Source organism: Fundulus heteroclitus, chromosome 4 (genome assembly GCF_011125445.2).
Source record: "Fundulus heteroclitus isolate FHET01 chromosome 4, MU-UCD_Fhet_4.1, whole genome shotgun sequence".
Lineage (NCBI taxonomy): Eukaryota > Metazoa > Chordata > Actinopteri > Cyprinodontiformes > Fundulidae > Fundulus > Fundulus heteroclitus.
Window position 1 is genome coordinate 377,666 of NC_046364.1, and position 26,795 is coordinate 404,460.

The following is a 26,795-nucleotide window of genomic DNA, read 5'->3' on the forward strand; positions in this document are numbered from 1 at the left end:
AAAATAAGAACAGTTTTAATATTCGCAGAAGAAGAACATTGATCAATCGTGATGTAGTTACACCATGTCGCCTGGAGGTGTCGCACTTTCTCTTTAATTCTGACGCTTGGTTTCCGCTTGTGACTTTTGTCCCTCCGCGGAGGCCGTAGTTGTGTACAAACATGGCGGCGGGTGGAGACAGCGACGAGGACTTTGTGAGTTTCGGGACTCCGCTGGAGCCTCTGGAGGAGGGTAAGGTTCGGTCCAACACCTCCGTAAAAACCTCCAGGTAGTTTGAGGAGCAGACGAACCGGAAGTAGCGGTTGTTGCTGGAGGCTAAGCTAACAGCTGCTAGCTGAACCAGACGGAGCCCAAACTCTTTAGCTTGAGGCTGCCTCGCAATGTCTGTCAGCGAGGATTAAATGTCCTAAAGTTAACATTTTGCGTTTATACTGTAACAGAGCAGCGCAAGCTTCCTCCCAGAAGGCGGCGCTGCGGCTTGGCCCTGCTCCGGAGTTCAGGCGCCTTTCCTCGGCGTGGTTTCACGTTGGTGTCGGTGTTTGCTCAGGGGCATCTCTGCAGCTTTGGAGGCTTCAGACCCCCATCCCTCCCCTTCCATCCTTACACTCTGAGGTTCTGCGTTTCCCCCACTATGTGCATCCCTGTGGAGGACCAACTCCGACATTTTTAAAAGTAAAGACAGGAATAAATAAAAGTGCAATAAAATAGTAATTAGCCTCTTTATTTGTCCATCTTTGTAATAATTACCTTATTTATTTAGTCAAAGTATCTATTAGTCTCCGTTGGGAGAAATGTTCTGGAAACAAGGATCAGCTGCATAATCTCAGCCATCAATACAAAGTCCCAGTAAAATTATACTTCAATCAATATCAGTCCAACAAAATATAATTTCTAAATCAACATAAAAAATAATAACTGATCATTGCTGTAGAGACATGGATGTACCTGCCTACATGTCCTCACCCAGTGTCCGAAATTAACTTCCTGATTCACTGGCCAAGTTGGCTGGTAGATGTAAAAATCATCTGGCCAGGCATATTTTTTACCGGCCAAAATATTAATCCTGACCAGACCTCTCAACTTTTATCTAAAATTAAAAGTGAGATTATGTTAATTTCTGGGGGGCGTGGCTGACTGGACCCTGAGGGAGAAATCTTTGTTTCTGACTTTGTTAGGAAAATATTATAAGAAAATATTCATATCATTTACATTATACACAATAGGAATGATAATATTCACATCCAGGAAATAAAAAACACTACAGATTATCATTATTCTATCCATGTTGTTCTCATTTATGAATGAGGCGGAGTTTCATCAAGCCTATACGGTCCGACATTTTTCCCTCAGCCGCAGCTCACTTAAAGCAGGCAGGGCTTCACGCTGTATTTTACACAGTGGGGAAATGCATAAATAGACTGTAAAGGGCTCCTTTAGAGGGGAGAGAAGGAATAATGGGTCTGAGCTGAAACCCCTGATGTTACTTAAAATAACCCTTAAAAAGTCCGCACCTAGATTACATGTACCATAATTTTGTGCACCTGAATTCAAGCACAAGGAACCACGCCCCCCGAAGCACCTCTGGTTCTGTGTCTTTAAAAACAAAAGAGCATGAAATACAACTACTGACTCTACTATTGATTTTAATTGGGACATTTTGGTACGAGTGGAAGGACATTAAACGCAGTGATTCACGTTTTGAAGGCTGGCTGCTGATAAAAGCACCTGGCTCTGAGGGGGGGGGGGGGTCGCAGTAAGAGCGGTGAAGCACAGAAACACAGCGCACGTCGTTAAAAAAAATGCAGAATAAATAAGAACGAAACTTATAAACAGACTAACTGGCGTGTCAGACTGTATCTGGTTATCAGATCTGTTTTCTGATCCAGCGTGAAGTTCTAACTGATCCTGGACCAGGCAGGACGGTTCTGCTAAAGGCCGTCGTGTGTTTGTGTTTTCAGACGAGCCGCTGAAGAGGCCCGTCCCTCTGCACGAGCAGACGGTGAAGGACGAGAAGGGCCGCTATCAGAGGTTCCACGGAGCGTTCACCGGAGGCTTCTCAGCGGGATACTTCAACACGGTCGGATCAAAGGAAGGTCAGAACTCAGCAGAACCTGCAGAGATGGAGGATCTTCACGGTTCTTCTCCTCGGTGGTCGATAGGAAAACATCAGCTTGTGTTGAGCATGGTTTTAAACCACATCCAGAAACTCTGCTGGGTTCTTGTTGTTCTGACGTCTTGGATCAGAACAACAGAGAAGCTGTTATATGATCAATAACACGTCAGGTTTCTGTATTTATTTCTATAATGTTTGGTCATGAAGTCCTGACCAGGTGGTTTATGGGAAAAAATGATTTCTTCCTTGCATTTAATGTAATACATAAACAAAATGTTTGATTCTTGTAGCTTTTCTGTATGTTTCTAAATGTTCTAAATAATTACTGTCGCTAACTGTGTGCTGTTGTGAATTTAGGCTGGAGCCCGGCAACCTTTGTGTCGTCACGGCAGCAGAAAGCTGAAAAGCACCATGCCAGGCCTGAAGATTTCATGGACGAGGAGGTAAATCCCTGATAATAACAGATTTATTATAAAGCACCTTTTGAGGACACTGGCAGATTAACAGGCAGATTAGCAGCAATAAAACCGGATAGAAAGCTGAGAAGTTTAGAGCTGAACTGGTGGAGGCAGCAGGAGGCTCGGGCCGTAATGACAGGCCGGCCGGCGGCCGTAGCGCACGCGGCCGGATGGCGGCGCAGTGACGGTTGTTGTTGGCAGGACTTCAGCGAGCACGGCATCGCTCCCAGAGAGATCACCACCAGCCAGGAGTTCTCCTCCAGCCGCCGAGACGAGGCAGCAGAGAAGGCGAGAGCCGTCAGCGCTCAGGCGGCGTTGATCCCTGGAGACACGCTGCTGGAGGAGCTCATCACACCTGCCAGGTAACAGCTGCCCCGCCCTCCACGCCCTGCTGTCGTGGTTCAGCTGCTTAACAGTGGAAGGTTGCTGGTTCTGCTTCTCAGGTCGTCCGTCGGCATTGATCTGCTGACCAAGATGGGCTGGAAGGAAGGTCAGGGCATCGGGCCGCGGCTGAAGAGGAAACCTCGCCGTCAGCTGAAAGGTGTGTAGACACACGGCCCAGATGGTTCTGCTGCAGGTATTCAGCAGGTCATCACTGAGGAAGCTCACCTGGTCCTCCTCCATCCACCTGTGACTTTGTTGTCTGTATTTTATAGAAATTCTACTTCTTTGTCTTTTAACAGATGGAGGATCCAGAAAGTCCAGCTATGTGCTGCCCCCTACTGGTTCGGAGGAATCAGAGGTAAGACCAGGCACATTTATTTGTATAGCACATTTCAATGCAAAGACAGTTCAACTTATATATCTCCAATTCATGAAACCCATCATCATCAAGGTTCTTTTCAAAGTCAGACTCCATCAGATCCTCCAGGTTGGTGAGAAAGTTTCCTCTCTAAGGAAACCCAGCAGGTTGCATCAAGTCTCTCCAAGCAGCATTCACTCCTCCTGAAAGAGCGTAGAGCCACAGTGGACAGTCGTCTGCATTGTTGATGGCTTTGCAGCAATCCCTCATACTGAGCATGCATGAAGCGACAGTGGAGAGGAAAACTCCCCTTTAACAGGGAGGAGAACCACCAGCAGAACCAGAACCAGGGTCAGTGTGAACGCTCATCTGCCTCCACCCACTGGGGCTTAGAGAAGACAGAGCAGAGACACAGAAAGCACAGAAGCTCACATTGACCCAGGAGTACTTTCTATGGTAGAGAAGACAGAGCAGAGACACAGAAAGCTCAGAAGCTCACATTGACCCAGGAGTACTTTCTATGTTAGAGAAGACAGAGCAGAGACACAGAAAGCTCAGAAGCTCACATTGACCCAGGAGTACTTTCTATGTTAGAGAAGACAGAGCAGAGACACAGAAAGCACAGAAGCTCACATTGACCCAGGAGTACTTTCTATGTTAGATGGTAATAGAGGATGATCTGCCTCCCCTGATGATGTCACAGCTAACAGAACGCCAGACCAGGTGTACCTTCTATGAAGAGGAAAATGACAGAGAACAAAAAGTTAAAAGCTGAAATAACAATAAACAATGCAGATTGGAGAGCAGTAGGAGAACTCATCTGAGAGAGAGAAATAGACCCTGATGTCCTCCAGCAGCCTAAGCCTATAGCAGCATAATTATAGAGGTAGCTCAGGGTAACATGAGCCACTCTGACTAGAAGCTTTGTCACAAAGGAAAGTTTTAAGATTAGTCTTAAAAGTTCACCTCGATAACGATAAACTGGCAGGTCTGCCTAAAAAGCTGATCCAGAACCTGCTGCCCGCGTCCTCACTAAGACTAAGAACGTAGAGAACATGGACCCGGTTCTAAAGTCCTCGAGACCACTTAGGTTTGCCTTTAAATAATAGTATAGAAATAATAATAAATGTTGAGCTCTGAGCTGAAACATCATTAGTTCCAACTTTTCTTTCCTTTATGAAGGTTCTGCCATTACTTCAGATGTTTCCATCACGTAAAACACAGCTGGCCTTGCCTCCCAGAACCCAGTAAATGGTAATAATGGTGGAGAACAGCTGGAGGCCCACATGGTTCTGAAGGTTCTACACCAGCCGCCTTCATCCTCAGCCGCCTGCTGATGTTCTCGCTCTGATCTTCAGGACGAAGACGATGAGGAGTTTGCTCCAGAGAACGTGACCTTTGCTCCAAAGGATGTGACTCCGGTGGACTTCACCCCGAGGCTGGGGGTCCAGGGTCTGGGGTACCGCGGTCTGGACCCGGGCCGTGCGCTGCTGGGCCGGGCGGCGGACGAACACGTCAACCTGTTCAGGCCTCAGTCTGAGACCAGGAGTCGGCTGTTTGGAGAGCGAGGGCGCAGCTCCAGGAGAGCGGGCGTCGCCGGCCAGGTGGGGTCTGCGCTTCAGCTTCTACCGCACCAAGCTCTGGGTTTACTTTACCTGATCTTTGATCTGCAGGCGTTCGGCGTGGGGGCGCTGGAGGACGAGGATGAGGACGTGTATCACAGAGACTCCATGTCCAGATACGACACGGTTCTGGGAGAGGAGGAGCCTGGAGACGGGCTGTACGGCTGGACGGCACCGGAGCAGTACACCAGGAGGAGAGGTAACGGCCTGCAGAGGTCCTCCTGCTGCTCTCCTCCTGCTGCTGGCCTCCTGCTGCTGCTCTCCTCCTGCTGCTCTCCTCCTGCTGCTCTCCTCCTGCTCTCCTCCTCCTGCTGCTGCTCTCCTCCTGCTGCTCTCCTCCTGCTGCTGCTCTCCTGCTGCTGGCCTCCTGCTGCTGGCCTCCTGCTGCTCTCCTCCTGCTGCTGCTCTCCTCCTGCTGCTCTCCTCCTGCTGCTCTCCTGCTGCTGCTGCTCACCTCCTGCTCTCCTACTGCTGCTGCTCTCCTGTTGCTGCTCTCCTCCTGCTGCTCTCCTGCTGCTGGTCTCCTGCTGCTGCTCTCCTCCTGCTGCTCTCCTCCTCCTGCTGCTGCTCTCCTCCTCCTGCTGCTCTCCTCCTGCTGCTCTCCTCCTCCTGCTGCTCTCCTGCTGCTGCTCTCCTTCTCCTGCTCCTCTCCTCCTCCTGCTCCTGCTGCTCTCCTCCTCCTGCTGCTCTCCTCCTCCTGCTGCTCTCCTCCTGCTGCTCTCCTCCTCCTGCTGCTCTCCTGCTGCTCTCCTGCTGCTGCTCTCCTCCTGCTGCTGCTCTCCTCCTTCTGCTGCTCTCCTCCTCCTGCTCCTGCTGCTCTCCTCCTGCTGCTCTCCTCCTGCTGCTCTCCTCCTGCTGCTGCTCTCCTCCTGCTGCTCTCCTCCTCCTGCTGCTCTCCTGCTGCTCTCCTTCTCCTGCTGCTCTCCTCCTCCTGCTCCTGCTGCTCTCCTCCTGCTGCTGCTCTCCTCCTGCTGCTCTCCTCCTCCTGCTGCTCTCCTCCTCCTGCTGCTCTCCTCCTGCTCTCCTCCTGCTGCTGCTCTCCTCCTGCTGGCCTCCTGCTGCTGGCCCCCTGCTGCTGGCCTCCTGCTGCTCTCCTCCTCCTGCTGCTGCTCTCCTCCTCCTGCTCTCCTCCTGCTGCTCTCCTCCTGCTGCTCTCCTCCTGCTGCTCTCCTCCTGCTGCTCTCCTCCTGCTCTCCTACTGCTGCTGCTCTCCTGTTGCTGCTCTTCTCCTGCTGCTCTCCTGTTGCTGCTCTCCTGCTGCTGCTCTCCTCCTGCTGCTCTCCTCCTGCTGCTCTCCTCCTCCTGCTGCTCTCCTGCTGCTCTCCTCCTGCTGCTGCTCTCCTCCTGCTGCTCTCCTCCTCCTGCTGCTCTCCACCTGCTGCTCTCCTGCTGCTCTCCTGCTGCTGCTCTCCTCCTGCTCTCCACCTGCTGCTCTCCTGCTGCTCTCCTCCTGCTGCTGCTCTCCTCCTGCTGCTCTCCTCCTGCTGCTGCTCTCCTCCTGCTGGCCTCCTGCTGCTGGCCTCCTGCTGCTCTCCTCCTCCTGCTGCTCTCCTCCTCCTGCTGCTCTCCTCCTCCTGCTGCTGCTCTCCTCCTGCTGCTCTCCTGCTGCTCTCCTCCTGCTGCTCTCCTCCTCCTGCTGCTCTCCTGCTGCTCTCCTCCTGCTGCTCTCCTGCTGCTCTCCTCCTCCTGCTGCTCTCCTGCTGCTCTCCTCCTGCTGCTCTCCTGCTGCTCTCCTCCTCCTGCTGCTCTCCTGCTGCTCTCCTCCTGCTGCTCTCCTCCTCCTGCTGCTCTCCTGCTGCTCTCCTCCTGCTGCTCTCCTCCTCCTGCTGCTCTCCTCCTGCTCTCCTCCTGCTGTACTCCTCCTGCTGCTCTCCTCCTCCTGCTGCTCTCCTCCTGCTGCTCTCCTGCTGCTCTCCTCCTGCTGCTCTCCTCCTCCTGCTGCTCTCCTGCTGCTCTCCTCCTGCTGCTCTCCTGCTGCTCTCCTCCTCCTGCTGCTCTCCTCCTGCTCTCCTCCTGCTGGCCTCCTGCAGCGCTGCAGGGCTCTCCATGCCGGGGGGGTCACTGACGTGTCCCACATGTTTTCAGAGCGGAACAAAGACGCAGCGTACCTGGGGAAGATCCTGGAGGGATTCACTCTGGCTCAGAACCCCCTGGAGGAGAAAACGGTGAGTCTGCAGGCGTCTGGTCCAGGATGAAGCTCCTCACTGACTCCTCTGCCTTCCTCCTGCAGATCTTCCCTCCACCAACTCTGCCCAGAGATTATCGGCCCGTCCATTATTTCCGTCCAAAGGTCGACGTCACCCGACTCTCTGGCGTCAGTTCGGCCCTCGCCGAGGCGCTGAAGACCTCCAAGGGCCACATGGTCCCAGAAGAGCCTCAGCAAGGCGGGCGCCACCAGCTGGACTCTGGCCAGAGGGGGGCGCTGTTGGGCGAGGACGTCCTGAAAGGTGACCTATGCTGGGTTCCTGTAACACCAGCAGCTCCTCAGGGGTCCCATAGATATAATATGAGAGCGGACCCCGCATCGACCGCTGCCACCTAGGGGCGCTGATGGGATCTGGAGGCGCCATCTTGGGGAGGTCGACAGCTCAGCTCAGTGTAATGTGTTGACCAGGCGCAGAATCAGTTTTAATCAACTATAACTCGTTGAATATTGAACTAATTTTCACGTTTTTTTTTTCTTGAGAAAACATTAAAACTATAGCTATTATAACAACTGGTCCAGTGCGTTTAAATAATGTTAGTGGGGTTAAAAGTAATAGAATATTCAGAACACTGCCACTCATACATTTTTAGAAGTGTTTTGTTACTATATACACAAACACATTTGCACGTGTGTGTATATATATATATATATATATATATATATATATATATATATATATATATATATATATATATATATATATATATATATATATATATATGCTGTTTATTCACTAATGTCTAACAAAGCTGTGATGCCTTCATGGAGCAGATGATGCAATTTTGTAGAGACTAAGTCACAAAGACTGTAGACCTGTATCTCTCTACCTAATATTAGAAAAATCACATTCTTAAAAAGCCTGCGACAGACTGGCGACCTGTCCAGGGTGAACCCCGCCTCTCGCCCAGTGAACGCTGGAGATAGGCACCAGCACCCCCCGCGACCCCATGAGGGATAAAGCGGTTTGGAAAATGGATGGATGGATGGATGGACATTCTAAAAAAATCTAAACAATATAATTTAATGTTACTTGTGAAAAGTTATCCCTTGAGCCCTGACGTAGATAGTCTGTCAATTTAAACAAAAATACGCGGCACAGTGCTGAAGCATCATTCGTCTGTTCATCTTGAATCAGCAGGTTAGGGTAGCAGGTCGACTGCTCCAAGATGGCGGCCGTAATTCCTGCGCAGCGACAGTCAGTGCGGGGTCTACTCTTATAATATGTCTATGATGGATACAGCCACAGGAAGGGCCACCAGTAGCGAGCTTTGAACTACAGCGTCAGCTTTTTGTAGACATTTTTAAATCTCTATAAATGTGAGACGGCAGTAGAATTTCTCCATTGTGAGATCAATAAAGACTATTTTATTTTATCTTATTTTATCTTATCTTATCTCTGAGAGCAGCAGAATAAAGTAGCCCTAACCCTACATGTGCTCACTGGGGGCTAATGTGGGGTCGGTCATAATGTTCTGGCTGGTAGATGCAGATCTGATCTTAGTTATCGTAGTTTGGTCCTGGAGGTTCTGAGGTTCTGCTTCCTGTTTCTGATCAGGCCCGGCTTCAGTCCTGGATCTGCTCAGACCAGACGACAGACAGCGGCTGCTCAGCCTTAGAAACGCCTCGGCTCACAAACCCTGCAGGTCCGACTCCCAGGACTCCTCCCAGGCGCCTGGGCCCGGACCGGTTCTGCCCGCCTCCGGCCTCCAGCAGCAGGAGGCTCTGGCCGCCTGGAGAGGCTCCTCCTCCTCCTCCTCTTCCTCGCAGAGCTTTAAGCCCTTTGAGAAGAACCCCAGCAAGCAGGCGCGCTACGAGCTGTACCTGGGCGGCCTCCGGCAGGGCGACACAGGTAGGAGCACCGCCTTGTCTTCATAGAACGTTCCAGGTGTTCTGCTGCAGAGGGACAGTCCAGGTTCTGCAGCAGAGGGACAGTGCAGGTTCTGCAGCAGAGGGACAGTCCAGGTGTTCTGCTGCAGAGGGACAGTCCAGGTTCTGCAGCAGAGAGACAGTCCAGGTTCTGCAGCAGAGGGACAGTCCAGGTTCTGCAGCAGAGGGACAGTCCAGGTTCTGCAGCAGAGGGACAGTCCAGAGGGACAGTCCAGGTTCTGCAGCAGAGGGACAGTGCAGGTTCTGCAGCAGAGGGACAGTCCAGGTGTTCTGCAGCAGAGGGACAGTCCAGGTGTTCTGCAGCAGAGGGACAGTCCAGGTTCTGCAGCAGAGGGACAGTGCAGGTTCTGCAGCAGAGGGACAGTCCAGGTGTTCTGCTGCAGAGGGACAGTCCAGGTTCTGCAGCAGAGGGACAGTGCAGGTTCTGCAGCAGAGGGACAGTCCAGGTGTTCTGCAGCAGAGGGACAGTCCAGGTGTTCTGCTGCAGAGGGACAGTCCAGGTTCTGCAGCAGAGAGACAGTCCAGGTTCTGCAGCAGAGGGACAGTCCAGGTTCTGCAGCAGAGGGACAGTCCAGAGGGACAGTCCAGGTTCTGCAGCAGAGGGACAGTCCAGGTTCTGCAGCAGAGGGACAGTGCAGGTTCTGCAGCAGAGGGACAGTCCAGGTTCTGCAGCAGAGGGACAGTCCAGGTTCTGCAGCAGAGGGACAGTCCAGGTTCTGCAGCAGAGGGACAGTCCAGGTGTTCTGCTGCAGAGGGACAGTCCAGGTTCTGCAGCAGAGGGACAGTGCAGGTTCTGCAGCAGAGGGACAGTCCAGGTGTTCTGCAGCAGAGGGACAGTCCAGGTGTTCTGCTGCAGAGGGACAGTCCAGGTTCTGCAGCAGAGAGACAGTCCAGGTTCTGCAGCAGAGGGACAGTCCAGAGGGACAGTCCAGGTTCTGCAGCAGAGGGACAGTCCAGGTTCTGCAGCAGAGGGACAGTGCAGGTTCTGCAGCAGAGGGACAGTCCAGGTTCTGCAGCAGAGGGACAGTCCAGGTTCTGCAGCAGAGGGACAGTCCAGGTTCTGCAGCAGACCTCCTGGTTCAGGATGAAGGACAGCAGCTTTCCTCCGATAACGTGGTCCCCCCCCCCCCCCCCCCGCAGGCGCCCTGGAGCAGAGCCTGGACCCCAGCATGACGGAGTGGGAGCGCAGCAGGGAGCGGGACGAGTTTGTCCGCGCCTCCATCCTCTACCGACCCTCCTCCTCCTCGCTGTCCTCCCGCTTCACGCGAGGCGAGCTCCAGGAGGACGAGGACGCGGTGGAGGTCAGCCGGGACCAGGAGGTAGGGTCCTGCGCTCAGGAAGCTCCGCCCCCTCGCGGCGGCGCCGCTCTAACGGTCTTTGCTGGGCCGGCAGGGCGAGCGGGACGCCAAGCAGGCGGCCGTCCAGATGAAGATGTTTGGGAAGCTGACCAGGGAGACGTTGGAGTGGCATCCTGACAGGCTGCTGTGCAAGAGGTTCAACGTTCCTGATCCGTACCCTGGGTACGAGCCGCCGAGCCCAGCCGCTCCAGAACCAGAACCTGCTGCTGCTGTGTCTGACGGCTGAACCCGTTCTGATTGGTCCTGCAGGTCGTCTGTGGTGGGTCTGCCCAAAGTCAAGAGAGACAAGTTCTCCGTCTTCAACTTCCTGACTGTCCCAGAGAGCAGAGAGACGGCAGGTGGGTCCGCTCAGGTGGTTCTGGAGGAGCTCAGGTGGTTCTGGTGGGGTTTCAGGTGGTTCTGGAGGGGCTCAGGTGGTTCTGGAGGGGCTCAGGTGGTTCTGGAGGGGTTTCTGGTGGTTCTGGAGGGGCTCAGGTGGTTCTGGAGGGGTTTCTGGTGGTTCTGGGGGGGCTTAGGTGGTTCTGGTGGTTCTGGTGGTTATGGAGGGATTCAGGGCTGGACTTTGACTAGGCCGGATCTCCTCTCCACCTCAGGCTGCATGGTCAGGCTGGTTCTGCTGCTGGGAGGAGAACCTCCACTCTCAGTCTCAGGTTCTGCTGCAGGTTCTCCTCCCAGGATGGTCCATCTCCATCCTCCCATCAGCTCCGTGGGGATCATGGTGTTTTTACTCATAGACATCATATACGTAGACGCCCCATCGTACGCTGCCGGCCTCTAGGCCGACGTGCCTACAGGGCGGCCATCTTGGGTCAGACCACAGATCAGACACCTGCTGTCAAAATGAATAGGAGGCAGCTCAGATCTCATTTTAATCATATGTTCACAATGATCGTGACCTTTCAGACAGATTACACATATTTATTCAGAACCAAAACTATTTAAACTGAAGTCAAACTGGATGAAAAATGTACACGCACTTACATATTTTGCAGTTATATATTAATCTAATATACACACAATTTATACACACATAAATTTCTCTCTCTTTCTTCCTATATATATATATATATATATATATATATATATATATATATATATATATATATATATATATATATATATATATAGTATGTATAGTATGTATAGGCTATATACACAGACACCGATCTACAGACAACAGCACTGATCTACATAGGAGCAAAACTATATACAGACAATTGAGAGCAGAGGTGCTCATAACAGCATTTAAAAATTATATATTACAAACCGCGATCTGGGGAAAAAAGTAAACAAAAAACCTAACGCATCTAAGAATCAAATACATTACAAAATCATAGCAAAAACTGTATAATATCCCCCCCCACCACAAATCATGTCTATCCAGTAATTTAGGACCATTTTGTTTGTTTTTGGTGTTTAATGTACTTTTCTCTACTTCCATCCATGCCACCCATTAGCACATATTGTGTTTATGCCAGAAAAACTGTAACTGTAAAGCATGAGGATTATCTATCATAAAATCTTACTTATGGAAGGTAATTCCCCAGGATCTGGTCCCTGGTGTCCTTTTATTTGCGCATCATAAGCGGAGTAAAAGTCGGGATTCCTGAGACGGAGCTCTGGAAGTTTGCTTACTTTCAATACAAAATCTAAATTATTTATCAAGTTAGACAATAATTTAATTCAATCAATTGGTCCCATGTAGCCCCTAAAGGGGTGACGTTTTCAGTCAGTTGATTTATCTGGAAATCGGGTGAGAATTCACCGGATTCAGAGTGTCTGAAAACATAAAGTACATTTTCCTGAATTGACATGTATTCTCTCTGACTGCAGCTTGGTCTGACCTAAGATGGCCGCTCTGTCGGCACGCCTCTCAACCGAGAACGCGGCGTCTACGTATACATGTCTGTGGTTTTTGCTTTCACTGACTGGAGGCAGCACACAAAGCTGCTCCACACTTTTCAGATAGTAGCTGTAAAGCTACAATGTTATCAGAGAAATACTTTAATAATCGCAGAGAGAAATTATTTAAAGTGTTTATTAAATCATCTTAGGTTAGAATGAAACAAGTCAGACATCCCAGAATGAGAGAAAAGCATGAAAACACTGAGCTTAGCAGCACAGAACGACTCAGCATCTCCAGAACCACCAGCAGCTCCAGAACCTCCAGCATCTAGAAGGAGGCCGTGGTGACTTCCTGTTCTGCTCCAGATCTTTGTCCTCAGACTCCAAAGCGGGTCGCTCTGCGGTCAGTCAGCGCCGGGCTGGGCGGGTCCGACTGACCGGCCCACCGGGACCAATGAGACGGTCAGAGCGGGGATTTGGACCGGCAACCTGCTGGCTCCTGGGCCACTACCCTAAAGTGTTCCTGTTAGAGAACGTCGTGGTTTGCATGATGTTAATAAATGGACCTTCTGGACCTTCAGCACCTCCTCTCTGCTTCTCCTCAGCTCCTCCTCAGCCTCTGGAGCCGGGGAAGAAGTCCAGGTGGGACGTGTCGGAGCAGGAGAAGGAGAAGAAGGACGAGGATCCACCGAGCCAGGCCGTCTCTGAGGTCCGTCTGGACCAGCAGAGTTCTGCACGGCAGCAACCATCAGAACATCTAACCTGGGCTGTTCTTACAGGGGGAGGAGCAGAGCTCCGACAAGAAGGCAGAGGAAGAGGAGGAGGAAGAGGAGCAGAGGCCTCCTATGGACCTGTTCAAAGCCATCTTTGCCAGCTCCTCCTCCGAGAAGTCCTCCTCTTCATCAGAGGGAGAGAGTGATGGAGAGGAGGGAGACGCAAAGGAAGAGGAAGGCAGGAAGGAGGCGGTGAAGCTGTTCTCCGTGGCCGCCTCCTCTTCCTCCTCTGCCGTCACCTCCAGCCTGCACTCAGGTTCTCTGCAGTAGATCTGAACCTTTCTGCTCAGACGTCAGCAGAACGTCCCTCTGAGCTGCTAACGTCTGTCTCCTCAGAAGCAGCCGGGTCCTCTCAGAAGTCCGCTCAGGATGAGGAAGAGTTTGGTCCCAAGCTGCCTCCTCCTCTTCCTCCTGCTGCTGCTGCTGCCGGTGAGAAGCTCCAGCCTCCACCTGCTCCACCTTAGGAGCTGCTGAAGCATTTAGAGTTTAGGAGGCGTTTAGCTTCAGGTTTTAAACCGTTTGCATGTTGTTCTCCTGTTCAGCCAGAGGAGGCGCCGCCCCCAGGTACCTCCTCCCTGAGGAGGAGAAGACCAGCAGGAGAAGCAAGGAGAAGAAGCACAAAAACAAGAAGCAGCAGAAACACAAGAAGGAGAAGAAGGTAGAGGCTGGTGAGCTGGACGTCCAGAGAAGATCTGCTCCTCCTGACCTGCTCCTCTTCCTCTCTGCAGAAGAAGAAGCACAAGAAGCACAAACACAAAGGCAAGCGTAAGAAGGAGGCGTCCGGCAGCAGCTCCGAGGACAGCAAGGAGGACGAGGACGATGTCCAGCCGTCCACAGACGAGCTGCTGAGAAGGTCAGCGGTCACTGAGGTTCAGCACCTTTCTAGAACTGAATGTCTCTCCTCTCCATCCGCCATGTTTGTGATGTTCTTCCAGGTTGAAGAGCATCCGTCCTCCTCAGATCTGGTGACTGCAGGGTCTCCGTCCTCCGTGAGGACGTCCTCATCTGCTGTGAAGCCTCAATAAAAACATCAACCCACTTTAATGTCGCTGGTGGTGCCTCACTTTTTATCCTGAGTCAGAGAAATGCAGTGAAGTCCAGGTTCTGATCCAGGTAGCAGCTCTCAGGAGCTCTGCTGTGATTGGTCGGTTCTCCTTACCTGACCAGGTTCTCAGCAGGTCAGAGTGCAGCTCTTTGGGAAGATGTGAAGATCCGTCCTGACTGACTGATGGATGGAGCGTCCTCAGGTGAAGAAGCTGCTGAGCTGACAGGTGAAAGTTTGTCCCGCAGCTCCTGAACGCACCATCCCTGGCGCGTTGCTATGGGAACCGCCAACAAGCAGCCCTCCGTTAGTTTTTCTTTAGTTTCGCTGAAATTACGCCGATAAAGCTGGAGCCTCTGTCGGTGGAGGGGCCCCTGGTGGCGGAGGGGCCCCCGGGAGGAGGAGAGGAGGAGCCGCAGGGTGGAGGAGCAGCAGGGTGGAGGAACCGGGACTCTCAGGTGAATTAGCTGTTAGCAGCTAACTGTTAGCAGCTGTTAGCAGCAGCTAGCTGTTAGCTGTTAGCAGCTGCTGTTGTTCATCATGGGGTTGTTAATAAAGTTGGATTGAATTCATCTAAAGACAACAAAAGGAAACGGAAGGGATTTAATTCCAGGTGAAAAGCAGAACTTCACCTCGTTTTAAATGTTTTTATCTGAGGATAAAGTTGAAAAGTTTGAATATAAAGTTAGAAAAAGCTCAATTATACAATTATATTGTTGTGTTTGATCCGTAATTCTAGATATTTTTTAGCCATAGTTGTGTCATCTTCACAATATATATGCAATGTATAAAGTCATAAAAATAAGGACAAAGGTGAGTCTAAACTTGACTGGTAGAGACAGCTTTTATACGCCTCTGTGGGTTTTACTATATTAAGAGGAAGTAAATATGGGAGTGTCCTAATTTATTATTCTGCAGAAGCTTCATTTTATGACTTGAATTTCTCGGGGTTGTTCAAAATCATATTAAATGGCCAGATGCCCATTTATTATTAGGAAACCATTCAGGCTGCTGCAGCGTGTCCCAAGAGTTTGAAGCAGCAAGACGGTGGAACAGAGAGAGCTGATTGGCTGATCCTCCACCTGAACAGAGAGCTGATTGGCTCTCTCTGATTGGTTATTATTATTATTATTATTACATTATTATTAAATAACTGAATAATCATGAATAAAAAGCGGAAAATGTACAAAGAATATAGTACATAGGAATTTTATATTATTTACAGAAACGCTCAATAACAAAGACTTTAAAAGAATAATATGTACATAGATAGCCTAACAAGATAAAAGTGGTGATCCAGGGACCAATTTTCCTTCCTCTCCTCTGTTCTCCTCCCAGAGCTGACAGACAGAGGAGCTGCTCTCACTTTTCTACATCTGATTTACATCCTCATTCTGATTGTCATGTTTCCTCCCCTTTTTGGACATTTTACTGCCTCATCTATCTAATATTAATGCAGGTCAGCATTTTACTGGGATCGTTGCTTGTATGAAGCGGTTGGATAAAATGGAGGAAAAAGGGGGGGGGGGTTCTCCACCCTGGACAGGTCGCCCGTCCATCACAGAGACAGGACAATAACACACACACACACACACACACACACACACACACACATCTAAGGGGAATTTAAAGAAACAGTCCTGTTTTGGACCGTGGGAGGAAGCCGGAGTACCCAGAGAGAAACCAGGCGTGCACAGGGAGAACATGCAGACTCTGCAGAAAGAGCCAGACTGACCCGGAGATCTGAACCCAGAACCTTCAGGCTGCAGGGCAACAGTTCTACCAACGAATGATGCAGATCACTATTCTAGTTCATGAGGGCCATTTTTGTATTTTGATGAGAGCATCAGCATCAAAGTCCAGACCTCCAAAGTCTCCGCTGTGTGTGAGGCTTTAGAAGCCCTCAGCAGCGTAAAACAAGGCAGATGTGATGCAGCTCATAAAGACGCTCCAGGATGTCTCCCAGCATTTTGCAGGAGTTTGATGACACCATGTTTTAGCAGCCAGCCACTAGCGCAGCATGATCTGGGCCAGAACCGCTGGGCGGCCCGGTTCTGTTTGGTCACTGTGATGTCATGCCTGCAGGTCCCAGTAAAGGTGTTGAACGCTCACAGCGACGGCGTCACCGCAGCTCGACTCTGCTGCAGCGACCGCTGCATCCTCAGCTGCTCCTCAGACTGCAGCGCCACCCTCTGGGTAAAGTCTGCCGCTGCTCACATATGCCGTGTGTGAAGGTAAAGGTGTGTAACTGGGCCGCTTTGGGCCGGCTGACCTCTGTTCTGTGCAGGACGTGGACAGCCTGCAGCCTCTGAGGACGTTTACCGGAGCTCACAGCAGGACCATCAGTGAGTGTGAGCCCATCCCAAACAGCAACAGGTCTGCGTCCGACCCGCTTCACGTCACAGTTTGGACCGTTCGTTTAAATCTCTGCTCTCTGCATCTTTAGTCAAATAAGCAAATGGAGGCTTTGTTGCAACATCAAACCAACGGACCTTCTTCCAGGCTCATCATGGTGTTCATGTGGTGCATCAGAAGCAGAAGCAGCTTAGTAGTAGTATTTTACACGTATGAGTTGCTTTGGGGATGAGGTGCTGCACGCAGACAAACATGCAGCTGACACAAGTAGAAATACATGATATGGAATAAACATGGAGGCCCTGATCCTCCGTTTCTGCCTGTAGATGTTTTCCCTCCTCAGGTATTTCTGCACAGCGCTCTTCTTTCCTGACCTGAAGGCTTCTTCTTCTCCCTCAGCAAATCTTTTATCTTAGGGTTATCAGGACTTGCTGCTGGAGAAGCACCTAGCCTTCATGAGGAGCTGTAGTCTTCCACCGGCGTCCTCCCACAGAGGAAAGCCGAGTTGGTCCCACGCCGGGGAGCTGAAGCCTCCTCAGACCATCTCCTCTCAGCTGGTTCTCTGTGTTCAAGCGGTTTGTAGACCGGCTGGAGGTGAACCAGGTTATGATCTGAGCCTTGGGGCAGGGGGGGTGGAGAACTGTGCCTCTCTGCAGTTTACCTGCAGTAGGTCCAGTGTTTTATGTCTCTGGTGCTGCAGGAACCGTCCTGATTGAAGGATTTAGGCTGCAGGACAGGGATGCATGGTTAACGTGTGCTTGTGTGTCTCAGGATGGTGACGGTGTCCTGGGATAAGAAGATGGTGGTCTGGGACCTGGAGACAGGACATGTTCTGGTATCTCCTGTTTTCCTCCCCCGTGTTTTCTCGGTTCTCCTGAGCGGACCGTCCTGATCGTCTCCTTTCTGTCCAGTGGAAGACGAAGCTGGGCGGCCTGCTGACGTCCTGCAGCTGCTCCGCCGACGGCCGGCTGCTGGTTTGTGCTGCGGAGCCTCAGAGCGCGGTTTACATCTGCAGCGCCTCCAGTGGCCAGACGCTGCATCACATCAGCAGTAGGAGAGCCCGGCCCAGCGCTCCAGATTCCCACCGACGCTGCGAAGCATTGACGAGGCTCTCTTCTCCTCCCGCAGACCATCACCGCTCCACCATCACGCAGTGCCGCTTCGACCCTCAGAGCCCGCGGGTGGCGTCCGTCTCTGCAGACAAGAGCATCAAACTGTGGGACCTGCAGGCCCAGAAAGCCACCGTGTCCATCAGCAGGTCTCCTCCTGCAGAGGCAGCTGCTCATGCTGAGCTCATCTGGGACATCCACAGTTCTGCTCTTTAGATCCAGCTGTCCTGACATTCTGTCCACTTCTATCCAGTTTAGCAGAAATTTAACTCAGGTAACTCCTGATCGTATCCAATAAACTCCTCCTCAGCTAGCATGTGGTGACAGTGGAGAGGAACAACTGGCTTTAACAGGACGAAGCCTCCACCAGAACCAGGCCCAGCATGAGCAGACGTCCTGTTTTCTGCATCTTTCTTTAGGGAGAAGGTCGTCTGCAGCTTTTCTAACGCTGCTCGCTCTCTTCCTCAGCAACCATGGCAACGTGATTTCTGCCTGCTGCTTCAGCAGCAACGGCCACTTCCTGTGCACGGCATCATGGGACAAAAGCCTGAAGCTGTGGGACCTGCAGGGGGGGCAGTTCCGCTCCCAGGGCGGGACGACGCTGCAGCGGGGCCATGAAGGCAGCGTGAGCTGCTGTGTCCTCTCTGCTGACGGTGAGGCGTTCAGGGTCAGCTGCTGACGGTGAGGCGTTCAGGGTCAGCCGCTGCCTCACGGTGAGGCGTTCAGGGTCAGCTGCTGACGGTGAGGCGTTCAGGGTCAGCTGCTGACGGTGAGGCGTTCAGGGTCAGCTGCTGACGGTGAGGCGTTCAGGGTCAGCAGCTGCTCATCTTAGATCTCCATTAGTTTAGAAAACAGACCAAATCTGCCTCACCATAAAATAAGATAAGATAAAATGAGATAAGATAGACTTTCTTGATCTCACAGTGAGAGAAATTCACGTGTCACATCGGCTCAATAATCAAAGAAGGAAAAGGTGCATGAGGTATATACAGTGGATTGAAAAAAGAAAGCAACGAGAAAAATTTGCATTTCCTGCGAAAATGCACAGTGAATGCAGTAAGCTGAATGATTAAGCAAAAGATGCAGAAGTTCTTTGAAGAAGAGAAAAAACAGCTAAAAAGCATTGAAGAATTTGAACATGAAAGAACAATAGCTGAATGATTAGAAGAAGAAATAAACTGAGGGAAAGGCACCAAACATCTCCTAACTCATTCTAAACACTGAATTGTTTAACAAAGCAGAAGTAGAATTTCAAACTTGAATATACTGTAGCCATATGTGGGCCTGCATTTCTAGGAGTATAAGGGGTTTTGCCCCCCATTGAAAAGCATTGGATGTTTGACACCTCATAGCTTGGAGATGTTTTATGCGTCTGTCATTCCGTCCATCTTCTTCTCCTTATCCGGGGTTGGGTCGTGGGGGCAGCAGCTTCAGTAGGGAGGCCCAGACGTCCCTCTCCCCGGCCACTTGGGCCAGCTCCTCAGGAGGAATCCCAAGGCGTTCCCAGCAGAGAGACATAGTCCCTCCAGCGTGTCCTGGGTCTTCCCCTGGGCCTCCTCCCGGTGGGACGTGCCCGGAACACCTCACCAGGGAGGCGTCCAGGAGGCATCCTGACCAGATGCCCGAGCCACCTCAACTGGCTCCTCTGGACGTGGAGGAGCAGCGGCTCTACTCTGAGTCCTCCCCGGATGACTGAGCTTTATGCGACATAGGCCAAATTTCTTGTGGAGCTTTCTCTCTAAAGGAAGTACAGACTCTGTGAAGCAGAAGTTTGTACGAGCTTCCTAGAGCTACTTCCGGTTAGCAACATGCTAACAGTTAGCCGCTAGCATGGTTGTGTTCAGTATCACCGGGGGATGTTACTCTGTTAGTTTGGTTGAAATCCTGTACTGAGAAGTGCCTAAAAAGGGAGAAAATCCTAAAATTCACCAAATCTGTCAAGCAGAAGTTTGTACAAGCTTCCTAGAGCTACTTCCGGTTAGCAACATGCTAACCGTTAGCCGCTAGCATGGTTGTGTTCAGTATCACCGGGTGATTGTACTCTGTCAGTTTGGTCCAAATCCTGTACTGGGAAGTGCCTCAAAAAAGGGGTGCCAATACTTAATGTCACCAAACGTGACCAAAGTTCATGGGACAGATTGGCCTCCTTTAGAAACTCAGCCTCACCACATCTGGGCCAAGAACTCAACATTTGACCAAAATGATGTGAAGCGGCATTTCCCACAGGTGGGTGGTGCTGTATTGGCCAATGGGGTACCGCGCGCGAGCTATTTTTAGAAACACAACGTCACGATGACGTCACATCACGTGGTACGCAGTGGGGCAAACTCCGGAAAGCCGCCGTTGTTTCGCTGTAAAAGAGACGTGCGTTACCCTTGGTTTTACTCGGTAAACGACTGCTTTTTCCAAATCTAAGACCATGGTTTTTAAACATTGTTGCTATGGAACGTGCAACAGCGACTCGAGTTACGCTGATCGGCCGCATATGAAGGATGTTTTCTTCAAGACTGCCAAGGAGAAATGTGTGCGCTGGTACACCGGTGCGGTCGGCCTACACAACAGTTCAACCCGGAAAAAGTTACCAAATTCAAGTACATATGTAGCAAGCATTTTGTCGGAGGAAAGGGCACAACCGAAGAACATCCTGACCCAATTCCAGCGACATCAAGTCAAGGTAAGAGTATTTTGGTGGCCGACATGTTAATAAAGTAGCGCCTGCTACCATGACAGCATATAGGCTATCATGGTAGCAGGCGCTAACATGATAGCCTGCTACCAGGATAGCTTACTCAAAAACATTTCAAATGAGACAAACATTAAACATATATCCATTCCTGGACGGTGATTGCAAACAACAACAAAAAAAAAAAAACGGCCGACGCTGCCATGATCGCCGCGCAGGAAAAAAAAACAAAGCTTACCGTTCATCAACTCGGCCAGTTTTCCAGTCTTTTTAAGCCCTCGAACCTCAAGCCATCGTTTGAGCTGAAGGTTGGTGTGTTCTTCGACAGTTCGACCAGTAAACCGTGCGCCTGGGACATCGTCTTGGGAAAGTTTAACGGCTGTAAAGTCGGTCATATCGCTGTTTCTGTTGCGCTTGTAATAGCTGGGTTATCCGTGCTTTCTCTCCTGTATGCCCTACCTAAGCGGCAAAAGGGGCGTTGCTCTTGAGACGGTGACGTCACGTGCGCGGTACCGCATTGGGTCGTGTCTGGGCATCATGCCAGGTCCTGTTGGAAGCAAAGGCCCAATAGGAACGCATGTAAAATCCAAAATGGGAAAGAAAAGTGACACATGGCTGATAATCACATGAAAATTTAAAAATGTTAAGAGGAATTGACTGTGCGAATTTCAGATTCCTACATTAATCACAGCCACTGCAGTGGGTGTCGAAAATTGCCATTTTATCCCAATGGAGCCTGTCCCTCTGGTCAGCAGAGTTCCGTCGTCATGGAAACTCACTCACACACCTGCAGCTGACCATTCTACCAAAGTGCAGAGACTTTGCTCACAATATGTCCCATTGGGTTATAATGGAGAACTTTGCCTCAAACAACACTCCATATCTCCTGATCCGTAAATGGTAGAGACGTAATTTTTTCTGCGTTTATTTCGTAACGGATAGGAGAACAAGACAAACTGTCAGTTTTTGCTGGAAATATTTTAATAAAGGCGTAAAAAATTATGATCTAAAGGGGATTTTTAAGGAATTTCAAAAATCCTCTAAAAACGGTCCCGAACAAATTGCTCTAGCTGAAAAAGTATAAGAGATATCAAAATAATTCTTTCACTGTGAGTATCAGCAGGCTTTTGAGGACTATGTTGCTAATTTTTATGTTTGTACAAAAATCGGTGTAGGCACAGCGACGATGTAAAATAGTGGATCATGTGGAAAAATGCAGCTCTAAAGCATTTTCAGGATTTTGCACATTCGCTACTCCCGAACAAATTGCTCCTGCGGCAAAACCGTAACAGTTATCCAAAAAATTCCTTTTTTGTGAGTGCCAGAAGGGTTGGGACATTCATGTGTGAAAGTCTCATGTCTGTACATCAAACGGGTTAGGAGTAGCGACAATGCGAAAACGTTTGATGTTTTGGATTTTCAGACGTCATTTTTCAAAACCGCTCCATAGGAAATAAATGGGGGAGGTTTCGGGTTTGTGTCGCTCTGAGGTGATTTGCGAAAAATCTATAAATGCTACACCAATGAGGGTTACATTTCCTGAATCCAGACAAAAATTCCTACGTTTTGATATATAATTTATGTAGATAGGTTGAAAACTGAGCGAGTGAGAAGAAGTTGTTCGGAGAAGAAGAATTTGTTGAATTTCTAGAGTGCGCACTCTATAACTGCCTCCTTGACGACCATAGCAACGCATGTTATTTGCTGAATTTCTTGAAAAGCCAAAATTATTTTAAGGAGGTACTATATGAAAATGGTAAAAGATATGAAAAAGCTGAAATATACCATAATAGCTGAAAGATATCACTACATTTTAAAAGTTGAATGGCGTTTCTAGCTGAAAGTAGGCTGAAGCAGTAAGCTGTCAAAAAGCAGCTGAAATGAGCGGAATTTTAGTGAATTACATTCATTTCCTATGGCAGAAAAAAAGCTGAAAATTTGCAGAAAAAGCTGAATATTTTAAAAAGTTGAAAAGTTAAAAGTACAAAAAGATATAGCCATCGATTCCAGAAGACGCTGAATAGTTTAAAAGTTGAATGGTTGAAATCGGACAAAAACTGTAGGAGGAGAAGCGAATCAAACTTTAAACAGTAAAAACGCGTAAGAGGATCTCAATAACTGTGAATGCCTACTGGATTCACAGTAATAAAGCAGAGATTTAATATTTAATTTAATATATTTACTTATTTACATATGGAATGATGTTTTAGATTAAAGTGGTACCAGGTAAAGAAGAACAGTGAAATAGTGAGATAACTATACAGCTAAAGTCTCAGAACCATGTTCTGTCTTAATGTTAAAATTCCCTAAATGATCTTAATCTGGCCAAGATCACAATAAAAAACACAAAGACATTAAAACGACTGAACAGGAACATTTAGTCCCACGTTGATCTGAACTAAAGCTTAAACTCCTCCAGCCTGGAACCTGGTCTCCACCTCTCACCGTCAGCTGGAGTCAACCTGTGGCTTTAGATCACGTCTCAGTCTGAAGGTTCTGATTTACAGCAGTTAGCTCCATGTTCTGTTTTAACTCCATGTTCTGTTCTAGCTCCATGTTCTGTTTTAGCTCCATGTTCTGTTTTAGCTCCATGTTCTGTTTTAGCTCCATGTTCTGTTCTAGCTCCACGTTCTGTTTCAGCTCCATGTTCTCTTTTAGCTCCATGTTCTGTTTCAGCTCCATGTTCTGTTTCAGCTCCATGTTCTGTTTTAACTCCATGTTCTGTTCTAGCTCCATGTTCTGTTCTAGCTCCACGTTCTGTTTCAGCTCCATGTTCTGCTCTAGCTCCATGTTCTGTTCTAGCTCCATGTTCTGTTTTAGCTCTATGTTCTGTTTTAACTCCATGTTCTGTTTTAGCTCCATGTTCTGTTCTAGCTCCATGTTCTGTTTCAGCTCCATGTTCTGTTCTAGCTCCATGTTCTGTTTTAGCTCCATGTTCTGTTTCAGCTCCATGTTCTGTTCTAGCTCCACGTTCTGTTCTAGCTCCATGTTCTGTTTTAACTCCATGTTCTGTTTTAGCTCCATGTTCTGTTTTAGCTCCATGTTCTGTTCTAGCTCCACGTTCTGTTCTAGCTCCATGTTCTGTTTTAACTCCATGTTCTGTTTTAGCTCCATGTTCTGTTTTAGCTCCATGTTCTGTTCCAGCTCCATGTTCTGTTTTAGCTCCATGTTCTGTTCTAGCTCCACGTTCTGTTCTAGCTCCATGTTCTGGAGCTCCATGTTCTGTTTTAGCTCCATGTTCTGTTCCAGCTCCATGTTCTGTTTTAGCTCCATGTTCTGTTCTAGCTCCACATTCTGTTCTAGCTCCATGTTCTGGAGCTCCATGTTCTGTTTTAGCTCCGTGTTCTGTTTTAGCTCCATGTTCTGTTTCAGCTCCATGTTCTGTTTTAGCTCCGTGTTCTGTTCTAGCTCCATGTTCTGGAGCTCCATGTTCTGTTTTTGCTCCGTGTTCTGTTTCAGCTCCATGTTCTGTTTCAGCTCCATGTTCCGTTTCAGCTCCATGTTCTGTTTTTGCTCCGTGTTCTGTTTCAGCTCCATGTTCTGTTCTAGCTCCATGTTCCGTTTCAGCTCCATGTTCTGTTTTAGCTCCGTGTTCTGTTTTAGCTCCATGTTCTGTTCTAGCTCCATGTTCTGGAGCTCTATGTTCTGTTTCAGCTCCATGTTCCGTTTCAGCTCCATGTTCTGTTCTAGCTCCATGTTCTGTTTGAGCTCCATGTTCTGTTTTAGCAGCAGTAGAACCGCCTCCTCACTCCTTCGTCTCTCTGCAGCCGGCCTGCTGGCGTCGGGTTCCTACGACAGAACCGTGGCCCTGTGGGACCCCTCCTCGCTCAGCCGGACTCTGGTTCTGAAGGTGACCAGAACCCTCTGGATGTTCCCCGGGAACCCGCAGCGGTTCTGCTGAGCTTCTGCTTTTGGTTGCAGGGCCACAGCGACTGGGTGACTGACGTTTCTCTGAGTGCTGACGGGAAGCTGGTGGCCTCTGCCTCCAAGGTTCATTCTTCTCCAGTAAAACTTGTAGAACTACAAAAGTATTCACACCCCTGGACTTGTCCTGCACGATGCCCAGATGTCTTTATTTATTGGGAGTTAGTGACAGACTAACAGCAGAACCCAAGAGGAAAAAGTTTTACGTTCTGTACAGAAACGATCTGAAAAGTGTGGAGTGCATGTGAGGCTGCTTTGAGCAGTTAGTCACATTTCTGGGGTTGTTGGGTTTATGTCCCCAGCTTCCTGCTGACATATGGCCACAGCATGATGCTGCCACCACCGTGTTTCACTGTGGGGGGGGGGGGGGGGGGGGGGGGGCTCCTTCCTGCTACTCTTCCATTACGCTCAGATTTGTGAAATGTTTGAATATTAAAATAATAAATATTTGTCCTGTGGACAGATCCACCTGAGCTGCTGGTCTCTGCAGCTCCTCCAGAGCCACCATGGTCCTCCTGCTTCTCTGATCAATGCTCTCCTGGTCCAGCCTGTCAGTCCAGGTGGACGTCCATGTCCTGGTAGGTCTGCAGAAGGTCCATCCTCTCTCCAGGTCTACATGATGATCAGAACTCTGGGAGGTTCTGTAGAACCTGACCTGCTGGAAACTGGACCAGAACCTCCTCCCTGACCCGTCTGCTGGTTCCTGGTCTCCATGATGCTGGTTCTCTGAAGAACTGGATCAGGGGTATCAGAGGAAAGAAGGCCCTGCCTGGGTCTGTGGAGTTAGGAAGGAGGGGAGCTAGAAAGTGGAGGGGTGTGAATACTTTAGTGCAGCGCAGTGTTGGATTCTGGGTTAGGGCTGTAAACCCGTGATCCTCCTGCAGGACGGCTCCGTTCGGCTCTGGGATGTGGAGAACATGGAGAACATCCCTGAGGTGATGCAGAGGAAGCGTGCCGAGGGAGCAGGAGTCCACATCCTGCAAGTGAGTCTACATCCTGCAGGTGAGTCCACATCTGCAGGTGAGTCTACATCCTGCAGGTGAGTCTACATCCTGCAGGTGAGGCACAGGTGAGGCGCTGCAGCCTTCATGATGCCGGCCGTCTGACAGCCTGCTGTGTTTGCAGTGTGAGGAGTGCGGGAAGCCCTTCCCCGTGTCCAGACTGCTGACCTCAGATCTGCTGACGCGCTGCGTCTTCTGCCGCCTCAGAGCTCCGCCCACATACCGCCCCCAGCCGCCGCCGGTCACCTGACTTCCTGTGATGCTGGGAATGTCGCCGAGGTTGCCTTCCTCCATCACGCTTTGATCAGATTTTAGATGGACTCATTTCCTGATTCCGCTTTATTAATTAATCTTAATTAATGGTTCTGACCCACAATGATGCTGTCAGATGAACCGCCAGGAGCTGCAGCAATATCTTCACAGAAATAAAAGGACCAGTTACAATTAAATCATCATTCAATTATTTCTGTGGCAACTTTGAAATCTGGTTACTACATTTAAATTTCTCTGTTTTAAGGAGTTTTTGTGTCATTTCTTCCTGGAAGTCAGAAATGTTGAAATCCCAGAAATATTTGAAATGATCATGAAAATCTGTCATTGATTTATGTCATTAATGAAATATACCCCCCTCCTCGCCCACTGGGCGGGGCCACCGGTCGTAGTGGGCGGGGCTTACAGCCAGCGTTGCTCCATTGTGTAATTAACCAATCAGACATGAGGCCCCTTCTCATGAGCTGCATCACCAGAAATAATTAAATACTGAATGATTTATGGCTTTAACGTTTATTGGCTTCAATTTTTAAGCTGAATAAAGTTAAAATTTAAATTCTTAGCTACTTTATTTTATTAGATGTACATTTTTAGATTTATACAGGATTTTTTACGGGATATTGTGGCTGTTTTAAAACAAATGATAAATATAATTTCTTGTTTTCGGGCCTCCTCCAGCAGGTTTCTGAACTAAAGGCCTAAACTGGATTTAAACTTTTAAAGTAAACTTTGTATTGTGTTATACACAATACAAAGAATCACTAAAACTAGATCCACTTACTATTCCAACCTGATTTGCTCACATGAAGGTAATTCTTGGACTCTTTGGGGTTCAACATCCAGCTTAACCCCCCCCCCCCCACCTTGCTTAACTGACGCTTGTAATTCTATAATGCAGTTTTTTAACCATAAAATCAAAATAATCCTCCTATCCGCTCCACTCTGCCAGCCTTTCTCAGCTTCCATCTACCAAGCCTCTCCAAAATCTCTGATTTTATCAACAAATGGAAATCTTCCACTCCATCCTGTCTGCCCTGGTCAGATCCCGCCTTCACGCTCTCCTCCTCTTCATCACTGCCATCATCCGCCATCATTCCTTCTCTAGATAAACTTCTGCTATTGTGGAGAAACCTGGATTAGAAACCAACGACTACAATAATCTCCGCCCAGTTTCAAACGTACCTTTTGTCATGATTTGTTTATGGATGAACCAGAGATTCCACCACACATGCGGAAATAAAACAGAGTTTATTGAAGGATGGATGAAACCAGAGAGACAGAGGTGTAGCTGAAGGCAGCAGCTGACGGACAGGAGAGTTCTGGCTGGAGCTGAGCAGAGACAGGAACCAGCAGCTCCACTAGAAGCTCAGAGGTGAGACAGGTTAGTGAACCAAGGCAGGAGACAAA

The 26,795-nt window shown here is 49.4% G+C and overlaps 2 protein-coding genes and 1 long non-coding RNA gene across 13 annotated transcripts; all 3 read left to right on the forward strand.

The window, feature by feature from the left end:
• The first annotated feature begins 92 nt into the window (after positions 1–92).
• Positions 93–14,048, forward strand: gpatch1 (G patch domain containing 1). Of its 4 annotated transcripts, none has more exons than XM_036135761.1 (20): positions 93–231; positions 1,959–2,093; positions 2,471–2,556; positions 2,773–2,933; positions 3,015–3,112; positions 3,255–3,313; positions 4,672–4,917; positions 4,987–5,134; positions 7,021–7,100; positions 7,166–7,382; positions 8,697–8,990; positions 10,169–10,347; positions 10,421–10,548; positions 10,636–10,724; positions 12,837–12,940; positions 13,011–13,260; positions 13,341–13,433; positions 13,547–13,662; positions 13,733–13,857; positions 13,940–14,048. In XM_036135761.1, exons 1-20 carry the CDS (start codon positions 162–164, stop codon positions 13,971–13,973), a joined length of 2,712 nt encoding a protein of 903 aa, XP_035991654.1. In that variant the 5' UTR covers positions 93–161; the 3' UTR covers positions 13,974–14,048. The 4 variants fall into 4 exon arrangements, with proteins under 4 accessions (XP_035991654.1, XP_035991652.1, XP_035991655.1 ...); XM_036135759.1 differs by having other exon boundaries at positions 13,341–13,431; positions 13,542–13,662; XM_036135762.1 differs by having other exon boundaries at positions 13,341–13,429; positions 13,546–13,662.
• Positions 9,038–9,883, forward strand: LOC118562849. Of its 5 annotated transcripts, none has more exons than XR_004930828.1 (3): positions 9,038–9,105; positions 9,269–9,503; positions 9,717–9,883. It is a non-coding gene; the product is annotated as an uncharacterized LOC118562849 (long non-coding RNA). The 5 variants fall into 5 exon arrangements; XR_004930824.1 differs by having other exon boundaries at positions 9,068–9,105; positions 9,244–9,503; XR_004930827.1 differs by lacking the exon at positions 9,038–9,105 and adding an exon at positions 9,141–9,205.
• A 169-nt stretch (positions 14,049–14,217) lies between the features above and the next one.
• Positions 14,218–25,898, forward strand: LOC105919502 (WD repeat-containing protein 88). Of its 4 annotated transcripts, none has more exons than XM_036135765.1 (11): positions 14,218–14,275; positions 16,132–16,242; positions 16,334–16,391; positions 17,173–17,236; positions 17,313–17,451; positions 17,530–17,659; positions 17,979–18,163; positions 23,961–24,043; positions 24,115–24,183; positions 25,002–25,100; positions 25,243–25,898. In XM_036135765.1, exons 1-11 carry the CDS (start codon positions 14,233–14,235, stop codon positions 25,366–25,368), a joined length of 1,107 nt encoding a protein of 368 aa, XP_035991658.1. In that variant the 5' UTR covers positions 14,218–14,232; the 3' UTR covers positions 25,369–25,898. The 4 variants fall into 4 exon arrangements, with proteins under 4 accessions (XP_035991658.1, XP_035991659.1, XP_035991657.1 ...); XM_036135766.1 differs by lacking the exon at positions 14,218–14,275 and adding an exon at positions 14,306–14,504 and having other exon boundaries at positions 16,334–16,422; XM_036135764.1 differs by lacking the exon at positions 14,218–14,275 and having other exon boundaries at positions 15,681–16,242; positions 16,334–16,422.
• The last annotated feature ends 897 nt before the right edge of the window (positions 25,899–26,795 follow it).

Bases quoted from the DNA above. Each gene is read 5' to 3' on its own strand.
- gpatch1 (XM_036135759.1), top strand. From the start codon at position 162: ATGGCGGCGGGTGGAGACAGCGACGAGGACTTTGTGAGTTTCGGGACT. The intron at 10,348-10,420 runs GTAGGGTCCTGC...CTGGGCCGGCAG, and splicing joins AGGTCAGCCGGGACCAGGAG to GGCGAGCGGGACGCCAAGCA. The intron at 13,261-13,340 runs GTTCTCTGCAGT...CTGTCTCCTCAG, and splicing joins CACCTCCAGCCTGCACTCAG to AAGCAGCCGGGTCCTCTCAG.
- LOC105919502 (XM_036135764.1), top strand. From the start codon at position 16,030: ATGACACCATGTTTTAGCAGCCAGCCACTAGCGCAGCATGATCTGGGC. The intron at 24,044-24,114 runs GTGACCAGAACC...TTTTGGTTGCAG, and splicing joins GCCGGACTCTGGTTCTGAAG to GGCCACAGCGACTGGGTGAC. The intron at 25,101-25,242 runs GTGAGTCTACAT...CTGTGTTTGCAG, and splicing joins CAGGAGTCCACATCCTGCAA to TGTGAGGAGTGCGGGAAGCC.